Source organism: Lactuca sativa, chromosome 5 (genome assembly GCF_002870075.4).
Source record: "Lactuca sativa cultivar Salinas chromosome 5, Lsat_Salinas_v11, whole genome shotgun sequence".
In the NCBI taxonomy this organism is placed as follows: domain Eukaryota; kingdom Viridiplantae; phylum Streptophyta; class Magnoliopsida; order Asterales; family Asteraceae; genus Lactuca; species Lactuca sativa.
The window spans coordinates 55440511-55451799 of NC_056627.2; the positions used below are offsets into that span (position 1 = coordinate 55440511).

At 38.1% G+C, this 11289-nt stretch overlaps 1 protein-coding gene across 1 annotated transcript; it reads left to right on the forward strand.

Moving 5' to 3' along the window:
* The first annotated feature begins 5927 nt into the window (after positions 1–5927).
* On the forward strand, positions 5928–7331 carry LOC128134121 (uncharacterized). Its single transcript, XM_052771562.1, has 2 exons — positions 5928–6176; positions 6732–7331. The coding sequence occupies exons 1-2, from the start codon at positions 5928–5930 to the stop codon at positions 7329–7331; spliced, it is 849 nt and encodes a 282-aa protein (XP_052627522.1).
* Positions 7332–11289: the final 3958 nt, after the last annotated feature.

Sequence of the window (11289 nt, forward strand, 5' to 3'; positions counted from 1 at the left end):
TGGTCCTTGACTAGGGAAACTTATATGTCAAGAGGACAGTGGGAGTCTTAAAGATCCTAAAAAAATTTCAAGATTTAATCAAGAGTAAAACCTGAGATTTATCACTAGCACACGACTTAAGGTTTGCAACCTATTAAGTTGACATAATTCTTGTTTCTGTGTCTGTTCCTATTAAGTTGACTATGCATGTGAGTTCTGTTAGTTCTAAACTGTGTGCATAACAACTTAGAAGCATTGGTGGGCCTCGTGCTACCAGGTGACAAGAAATTAAGATTTAACAAGTTTAATCCATGTAAGGCTGAGTTTGTCACTAACCTTGTCTTGTGATTATGGCTTTGACAAATTCACATGGATAGGAACTCATACACCATAAAATCTAAGTGTATAAGGTTTCTCTCTGATTCATGAGAATGATGGTGAGGAAACGCTTTCACTAAGTAGATTTTAAGTAGATAGAAATTGTGTTATTTGCATTTTCAAAAGTTGTTAGTGGAGCGTGTGTGGTTAACCGGCACACTAACATGAACTTGTGAGAAATGGCAAAGGTCTAAACAAATGAGACTATGATTACGGCATCCCTTTTCATAGTTCTTGAAATTGTTTAGACATACATGTGAGCTATCTACGGAAAGCTGTATGAATCTAAATTTTAGAAGTCCAACCGATTTCTGAATACATGTCAAAGCTAGTGGGAGCATAAGTGTTATGCTAATAATCATCATGTTAGTGGGAGCATGATAATTATGATTATTATTATTGCAAAGCTAGCAATGTTAATTATAGAAAAATAAAAGTTTCAATTCGTGAAGTTGCAGGGGTTGAAAATTTGTTTTGCTATAATTAAGGGAGAGGAAATTATACTTCAATTCAATTCTAAAAGCTTAGATTGAGATTTTAATCATCTTTAGTCAAGTATATATATATATATATATATATATATGTGTGTGTGTGTGTGTGTGTGTATTTTATGTTGGAATGGTTCAACTTACAGAAATTCTCTCTCTCTCTCTCTCTATATATATATACATATACATATTGCGTTATCAAAATTCGGCTATGATTACGGCATCCCTCTTCATAGTTAAATTTTGAAAACATGGCAAATAATAAATATTGTAGCAAAAGACTGGTCTGGTATCATGTCTTTATGTGATACATCATGAATCGTGTCCCATATGCTTCAGATATAGGATCGATTTCATGTGCTATAATATTCATCCTTTCTAAATTTTCCAAATGCTCAGGGCATTTAGAAGGGAAAAGTCTAGATCCGGATATGACTAAAGCGATTAAGAAATTGTCGAGGACAATCTGAGGTTTGCCAAAGATTGGTTGCTCAGGGACATTTGGAAGTATAGTGTTAATTTTTCCAGGTCCATATTGACATTTTCTGAAAAGAGGAAACTCTTGGTGACCTTGTGCATAATCATTATGAGAGGATCAGTGCATATAAGTTTAAAATCTAATAGATTTTTGGTAAATGGTAGGAATTAGGAATTCTTACATTTACAATAAGGATTTGGGATTGTGAAATGAGCATCATTGGAATCATGTTCAATTGATCTATTTGACAAAGTAAAGATCATAGACAAACATAGTGTGCATACTTGGAGTATGGCATTGTTGAGTCTATTTGTGTTGCGTCTTGGGCCATATATTTTGTATCCGGATTGGGCCTGTCCATCCGTGTCTATCTAGATTAGTTTGGTTGTTATCTAGATTAGCTGTTAGGGTTATAGTATATATATGCATGTATGTATGCGTATATTGATAACGATTATTAATTACGTAGATTCTTGTAACCCTAAACACCTTTACAGATTGAAGTTCTTTATCGAGCTCTTCTGAGGTGTTATCGCATTTATCATATGACATATTCAGTGCCATACTTGTGTTCTTTATTACGTTCTTATTTAATATCCTGCTTAGAATCATATGATCCTAAAAGAAATTTGTTCTAAAAATTGGTATAAGTGCGGGAGGTTGTGTGATAAATACACATTACTTTTGTATTCATAATACTTTAGGGTTTCCGCTTTTATCGTATAAATAGAAGTCGTCGTCTTCATATCGACGATAACTCTGTTTTTGATAAAACCCTAATCTCAAGTTTACAGGTTTGATTCTGAGCAGCTCACCATGTCTCATGATGATTCGCATACAAACCCAATAAACATCTCAAATAGCATCGGATCAACAACCAGAGTACCCATACTCTATACTCAAGACTACGAAGTATGGGCTCATCACTTTGAAGATTACGTAGTTGGATCTGAAGACAATGGCTATCTCATCTGGGAAGCTATCACTCGTGGACCGTTTGTGCATTCGGGAACAAACACGACTGTTAAGACGCAAACGGATTACAACAAGCTGGTGACGGATGTTTAGAAGATGCCACAGGATGAGAAGGACAAGCTCTTGTGTAACGTTAAAGCCATGCGAATGATAAGATACGCCCTGCAATCTGATACCTTTCGGCTAGTAGGTTCATGCACAACTGCTAAAGTGATTTGGGATAGGTTGAAGGAACTTTACTTAACTGATGAAGACCTGGAACATTCCATTCAAACTCTGTTGCTGTCAGAATTTGGAGTTTTCGAATAGAAACCTGAAGAGAAGCTTGTACAGCCCTTTGATCGGTTCAATCATCTCCTCAGTAAGATGATCAATCATGGGATAGAGAGAAAGCTGATCGAACAGAAAGTAACGTTCATGAACGGGCTAAGACCAGAATGGGTGGCTGTGGTTTCCACTGTGAAGGCGCATGAACAGTTCAAATTGTACTCGCTGGCGAAACTAGTAGGTATACTAAAGTCTCATGAAAGTGTTGTAACCAAGGAAGCGAAAGTGATCTCTGGTGTGGGATCGTTGGCTCTTGTTTCTAAAGGAAAAAGTACTGCAGAAGAAGAAGAAGAGACAGACATGTCAGAATGCGACCTTACAAGTGAGGAGTATGCCTTGATGGTCACAAATTCAAAGAAATTTGCAAGGAGAAAATTTACCGTCAGCAAGAACTGAAACTGGCAGGGAAGTTATAGTTCTGAAAAGATGAAGGATGAACCGAAAGTCTCCTCTCAAAAGGATGAAGAGAAAAAGGAGAGCAAGCTTGCGGGACACTCTGGATACGACTGCAACTATTGTCACGGCAAGAACCATTTTGCCAAAGATTGCATGTTGAGAAAGATGGTTGAGAAAAGAGATTGTGAAGATAATGAGGCGTATTATATGCGAAAATTGGAAGAAGTAAAGAAGAAAAAGGCGTCCAACAGCTCAATGAATGCCTTAATCGTAAATGAGGATGCTGGGGAAGATGAGTTCGGTGGCGTAGAAGTCTGGTCAACCGACTCTGAAGACGAAGAGGTTAGAAGGCCCACTCATGGAAAGGCATATGTGGCAAAGAATGAAGGTTCGGGTGGAAAGTGCTTTATCGTCACTACTGGTCCATCAACCAAAAGGGCAGATACGGAACCGAACCTGAAAAAAAACAAGTGCTTTGCGGCCAAGCCGGTGAGTGAGAAGATCAACGACTGCGATCGATTGATCAAAAAGGTACATTCTATTCTTGAGTCTCTTAAAATCTCAAAAACTGATTATCAAGAAGAATTAAATGAATTAAACTTTAAATTATCTAACCTAAGTAGTAGCCTCATGCAACCCCGCTTAGCAAATTCTAACCTAACTAACCAACTCGGCAGGGTGCCTTCAAAAAGTGAGGAAAGGAGAATGTGGATTGAGCTGAAGGAGGCAGAGTTAGTTAGAGCTAGGGATGAATGTATTTATTTGCAAAGAGACAATTTAAAGTTATTAAAACAAAGAAATGTTTTCTGTTTAATTGCGAAGCGTCTTTACACTAACATTGCTCAATTACATTTAAGCTGTGAAATTGGAAAGAAAATTCATAAAATGATTTTACCCTTTCTTGAATTTAAGGAAGTTGAAGTTATAGTAGAATGTGAATCAGAGGTTTCCTCTGAATAGACATCAAGTTCGTATAGGCTAGGTCTGGATAAGATAGAAACCTTCATCGATTCTAAGGAACATAAGAGTATGTTGAAAAATATCTTAGATGAAAATGATAGGCAAAAGATTAAAACTGAAACTATACAAACATTCGATCTGTCAAATGCCAAAATTGTTCAAGATAATAAAATAAACCTAGATAATTCATCTGAATTTGATGAGGAAAGCAAGATGAGTGAAATCTCAGTAGAGGATGAAGTTGATTTTTCGAAGTTTTTGAATCCTGAAACCAAGAATGAAAAACCTCTTATATCAGAAAACTCCGTTGAGTTTGCTCATCTGTCAAAAGAACAGAAACCAAAACTCAAGGAAAAGGCCTTGGTCTATCAAAAGGTTCAGACCGTGCCAAATCAGGTTTATGCTATGACTAGAGTCACTCAAAGGCAAACGGCAGAATTAAGGATCATAGTTGACGAAGATAACGCTGAAGGATGCAAAGACTATTTCTGGTCTGCTCCTATTGACAACGCAGATGAGACTGTAGGGCTATCTGAGAAAACCACATGGAGAGTCAAAGGTAGATACATACCAGAACCCATCAACAAACCCTCCAGTTTCGATATTCCAAGCTCAAGTGGAACCAAAGATGTTCCTGAGGAACCAATGGTTGATCTTGATGTTCCAATCAAGAGGGAAGAACCGAAAGTTCAAACTAAGAAGAGCACAGAATCTAAAAAGAAAGGTAAGAAAACTGCAACTCAGAAGGAGAATCCAAAGGCCGGCTTCAATATTCACAAATCTCAGAAGGAGCTAGCTAAACAGAAACGCTTGAGAAATCAGAGATACGCCACGAATCTGAGTGAAATCAAAAAGCATTGGAATTCTCAAAAACCCAACTATGAGCCTCTCAGGAAAGGATCCATGGAAAAGGGAAAGGAAAAGTTGAAGGAAAATTTCAGTCCAAATTCCTACTATTCCAAATCCCAGAACCGAAAGTCATGTCTCGGTCCTGAACCTAGACTCTGTCCTCGACCTAGATTTCAGTTCTCAACCCAGATTCGGTCCCAATCCTAGTAACGGATCCTCCAAGTCCCAAGTTGAAACAAATTATTTAAAGGACATCAAAGGAAAAGGAAAGCTGGTATCAGACTCTGAAAAGGAAAATAAGAAATCCTCTACTAAACCTAGGAATCAAACGAAAAATCCTAAACCATCAAAAACAACCCCAACCGATACACTAAAATTTAAAGAAGATAAAACAAAAATCAAGGTGTATACCATTAAAAGAAAAGATTAAACCACTCTCATTAAATGAACCTTTTTAGTTGATATTTCTGCAGTTATTCCTCTCTCTGGGAAAAACTCACCAGGACCCAAGAAACTTTGGGTTCCTAAATCTGCTTGAATTTGTAGGTAATCAGTGGCGAGAAGTTTGACGACGAATGGTATATAGACAGTGGCTGCTCGCGTCACATGACAGGGAGGAATGAGGAGCTAAGAGAGTTTCGGTCTCTGAAAGATGGTGGGTCTGTAAGTTAGGAAACAATTCCTATGGAACAATCAAAGGATACGACATGATAACTAATGGATACTTCTCGATTAGAAAGGTGGCTTATGTAGAAGGATTACAACACAATCACTTCAGCGTGTCACAATTAGTTGTAGGCACGGGTTTAAAGGTATTATTCGATGATGAGGGGTCTGAGATAGTGGAAAAACAATCCAAGAAGGTACTGCTGAAATCTGCACGAAAGGGAGAAATGTACCCTCTGAATCTTAACTGAATTCGAGGGACACCAGCTATCTGTCTGCTATCAAAGGCAAACACCGATGAAATTTGGTTATGGCATCAACGTCTATCACACCTGAATTTCAAAGATATCAACAAATTAGTGATTGGTGATCACGTTCGAGGTCTTCCTCTTCTCAAGTTCGAAAAGGAGCATTTATGTGCAGCATGTGAGATGGGTAAACAGAGCAGAAGAAGCCACCCTACACACATCAATACTAAGATAGTGGAAGCACTTGAACTGTTACACATTGATTTATGTGGACCTTCTGCTATAGAGAGTATCGGTAGAAGTAAGTACATTCTAGTAACTGTAGATGATTTTTCACGCTTCACTTGGGTTTTCTTTCTTAAGCAGAAATCAGATGCTACTCCCAAGCTGAAGGCATTCATCAAGCAAAGAGAAGTACAACTAAAGAAGACGGTCAGAAACATCAGAAGTGACAATGGTCTAGAATTCAAAAACAAGGATTTTGAAGATTTTCTGGCTGATAAGGGGATAACTCACAATTTTTCGGCCCCTTATACACCACAGCAGAATGGGATTGTTGAAAGACGAAACCGCTCGTTATGTGAAGCAGCCAGAACCATGCTAAGTTTCGCTTCCCTACGTTTATACTTCTGGGCTGATGCAATTGCCGCTGCATGCGATACTCAGAATCAGTCCTTGCTCTACAAGAGATTCTCCATAACTCTTTATGAGATCATCAACAATAGGAAGACGAATGTCAAATTTTTCCATATCTTCGGGTCAAGGTGCTTCATTTTTAATTCTAAAGAGAACCGAAATAAGTTTGATGTTAAAGCCGATGAGGGCATATTTCTGGGTTACTCTCTGTCATCAAAAGCATATAGGGTGTTGAATAAGCGTTCCAAAACAATTGAAGAGACTTATTATGTCACCTTTGATGACAATTATATGCAGAAAGTTCAAAGGATTGAAAGTGCCTTAGGAGACATATTCCCTGAATCTGGATAGGTCTTGGTTCCCATATCCAACCTGTTTGAGGAATACATTCGGCTATTCGATGAACCAGAAAAGGCAATTCATTCAGAGGCAACGGCAGCAGATAACAAACTCGATAATCTCAAGAAGGTTGTAGACGAAGCTACTAAAGAGATGGAAAACGAACCACCAAGTACTAAGTCCTCAACAGGATCTCCAAACAAAGATTCAACATTCCAGGGGGAGAGCACTACCACTTCTAAGACAGCCGAAGTTTCTGTTGAGGGGGAGAATTCAAGTTCACCCCCTACATCTACAGGTTCGACTAATAGGGCAAACATTGATCCAAAACAACCAAGTGACAGTCAAATCGAGGGGGAGAAACCAACTTCCACCAAAAATGCAGACTCTGATACTGACAGAGATTTCACTTCGCCGGTCGAGGGGGAGAAGGAGAAAGAAAGTGATAGTTCTACTGATGAAGGTGAGGGTGATCTGTCAGATGTTGATATGGAAGTAGAAGCTGAATTGAATCCAGAATATGATCCAAGCTATCCTCCATTAGTAAAATGGACAAAAGACCATCCCAAAGAACAAATTATTGGTGAAACCTCAGAAAGTGTTCTTACTTGATCTCAACTGAAGGCGAAACAAACTACATTTTTCTCTAAAGTGGAATTTTGTATGTTCAATTCGTTTATTTCCAAAATTGAGCCGAAAACTGTAAATGATGCACTTGATCATTCAGAATGGGTTCAACCAATGCAGGATGAGCTCCATGAGTTCGAACGCAACAAAGTTTGGAGGTTGATTCCTACACCGAAAGATGCTTCTGTTGTCGGCCTGAAAAGGGTGTTTAGAAATAAGCTAGACAAAGAAGGGAATGTCATTCGTAACAAGGCTCGGTTGGTTGTCAAAGGATATTGTCAAGAAGAAGGGATAGATTATGAAGAAACCTTTGCTCCAGTGGCAAGGTTAGAATCTGTCAGAATCTTTCTTGCATATGCTGCTCACAAGAACTTCGAAGTTTTCCAAATGGATGTCAAATGTGCTTTCTTGAATGGAGAATTAGAAGAAACCGTTTATGTTGAGCAACCGCTTGGTTTTGTGAATGAAAAATACCATGATCACTGCTATGTGCTGGATAAAGCTGTCTATGGGCTAAAACAAGCACCGAGAGCCTGGTATGCAACGCTAACTCGCTTCTTGAAAATGTCAAAATTTAAACAAGGTTCGGTTGACCCAACCTTCTTTCGTAAGAAGGAAGGAGAACATTTGATGATTGTTCAGATTTATGTTGATGATATCATCTTCGGCTCCACGAATACTAGCTTAACAGCTGAATTCAGGAAGTTGATGGAGACTAAATTTGAAATGAGCACAACGGGTCCAATTAACTTTTTCCTTGGTTTGAATATAAGACAGGGACCAGAAGGTATCTTTATAAACCAGGAAGCATACAAAAAGAACTTACTGATAAAATTTGGAATGAAGGGTGACTCAAAAGTGAAGGTTCCTATGGCATTTGGCACTAAGCTAACCCAATCTTTGGAGAAACCGGCTGTGTATATAACACTCTATCGTCAAATGATCGGGGTCCCTTATGTATCTAACAGCTAGTAGGCCAGATATTATGTTTTCTGTTTGTTACTGTGCCAGGTTTCAAGCCAATCCAAGAGAACCTCACATGCTTGCTGTGAAGAACATTTTTCGATATCTGAAGAAAACTTCATCTCTCGGTCTCTGGTATCCTGCAAGATCTGGATTCTTCATCCAAGCCTTCTCTGATGCTAATCTAGGAGGATGTGGACTGGACAGAAAGAGTACTACAGGTGGATGCCAATTTCTTGATGGAAAACTTGTTAGTTGGCAGTCCAAGAAACTGACCTGTGTTTCGTTATCCACAGCCGAAGCTGAATATATTGCTGCAGCATCGTGCACGTCCCAAGTGGTTTGGATTCAAAGTCAACTAAGAGATTATGGGATAAGTATGAAGAAGATTCCTCTCTATTGCGACTATGAAAGTGCAATTAGGATTTGTCATAATCCAGTGAAACACTAAAAAACCAAGCATATTGCACTTCGTTATCATTTCATCAAGGATCATGTAGAAGATGGGAACGTGGAAGTACACTTTGTACGATCTGCTGATTAACTGGCTGACATCTTTACTAAAGCCTTACCAGAAGCAACCTTTAACAAAATCTTACAAGGCTTGGGCATGATGGAAGGAGAGTCGGTACCGAATCCTTAAAACTCTCATTAAAATTAGACAACCGAAATGGACAGACCGCTCGGTCTATTTTGGCTCTAGACTTTTAGGGAACTGAAATGGACAGACCGCTCGGTCTATCTCGACTCCGTAATTTTCTGGAACCGAAATGAACCGAACGCTCGGTCTATTTCACTTCACTTAGTTAAAATAAGGTTTCGGTTCTATACTATGTGCATATCTCTCTTTTGATTTGAACTTAATTATTTTATCTTTCTGTTTTTATTCTTTTTCAGAAAATCTCAAAATTACAAAAATATTTTATCTTTCTGTTTTTATTCTTTTTCAGAAAATTTCGAAATTACAAAAATATTTTATCTTTCTGTTTTTATTCTTTTCCAGAAAATCTAAAAATTACAAAAATATTTTATTTTTCAGTTTTTATTCTTTTTCAGAAAATTTCGAAATTCCAAAAATATTTTATCTTTTTGTTTTATTTTTTTATTTTTATTTGTCTCGTATGTTTGTCTGTTTGGCCTATTTGGTGCGTTTCTTTACTTTTCATAGGTGATTTGAATACCCATACAATCGACTGTGGATCTAAGGAAGGTACGATTCTATTTCAAAATGAACTTGTTAAGGGTCCCTAGAAGCATGCTGCTGCATGTTGTCTTAAGTCTCTATGATCTTGAGTAGGCCTTAATGATTCGATTAACACCCATCGTTTCTTCCAAATCAGGCTAATTTATATTACTCAGTCTAGAGCTACCTTACTCTTCTCATGTGAGTAAAGAGTTTCTCAGCTTTGTCATGATTATCTAGCAGAAGGTACATTCGGTTCTTTAGCCACCTCCTTATATTCTCCATCTACTTTCGGTTCACCAACATAACCCTTGAGACTCTCGGTCTTTACCACTGAGGTTTATGGTTACACAACATCTGTGTTTGTGATCTTAGATACGTTTACCACGTGCTGAGTGAAACCCAATATCCAACACCAAAAATGAATTGACGGTGAATTATATATTCAAGAACTTACTGGTTACCTGAAGAAATCTCTCTTTTTATTTTTGTGTGATCTTTTATGAAATTGTCTACTACCAAGGCATTTCTTCCCAAAGAGATCCAGTTTTTTTTTTTTTTTGGAGATTTCTGATTTCTCTATAGTCACTAAAACAATAAAACCCACCTACCTGTTCTACAGACCACATCGGTCTCACAGGTACTTCTTCCAACGTTCGGTTTTATGTTGAAACTCGAAGTTCGGTTGAAGATAAGCTACCCTAAGCCTATGATTACAAGAAGCCTTTCAATGTTTATTAACAAACAGTTGATCGTATTTTTCGGGAAACCACACAAGCACTTCAACTCTCTCTTGACTTTGAAGGAAGTGATTCTTGCCCGGAATCCTCTGCTTTCTATCTAATTATTAGACATCACTCACATCCCATACACATTTGATTTCTTTCTTTATCTTTGTCACACTTATGCACGGAAATTTTTATTTTCCAACATTCTGGTTATTGTTTGGTTTGAGTTTTGGGTTATTAATTGTAACCAAACGAGGGGCTACTATGGAATTTTAAACGCCGATTGAAGATAAGGTTAAGGCGCGTGAATTTGAACGGTTTCTAAAGCCATGCGTGCTGACGTATATCTGGGAGTAACCACCCTGTCACATCGTGATTTTTCATGCGACGTTTAGTGATCTCATCATAATCATCACGATTTTCTCTCTCCAGGCAATGGTATATAAAGGGTTGAACATCTTATTTGTCTTTTACTAGCATTCAATTCTCTCAAACTTACCAGCATTCAAGTCTCTCGAACGACGAGTAAATAGTGTTCATCATCTCCTTCATTCATCAATGGTGACTTCCTCTTTAGTACATGAACACACGGCATCATCATCCTTGCTCACCAATAGACCTAACCAAAATATGATCATTGAACTTAATCCGTTCTTATATGACTCATATATGCTACAGGTTGTGGAATGTTTAAAATATTCCCCCTGGTTTTAGCCTTAACCCAGGTTGAAGCAGTCCCAATGTCGCTGTTATCACAGGTTTATTCCACGACGACTTACGACAAAAACAAACATCGTCTCTATTTTACCATCCATGACAAGAAGGCTTCCGTTTCAAAGTTGAAGTTCTGTTCGATTTTGAATCTTGCAGTAGATTCTTCTGTCATCTCGCCAGACTTCATCACCACATCTCAGCTATTTTCAATGATGTACGAGATGGGGTATACCGATGTGCTAACTACCATTACCAAAGTGAAGAAATCTTGTTTACCCTTTCATTGGAATGGCTTGCTCACTCTACTGATTAAGGGTTTAGCAGAACGATGTGGTGGTTCCGATACGACAAGCAA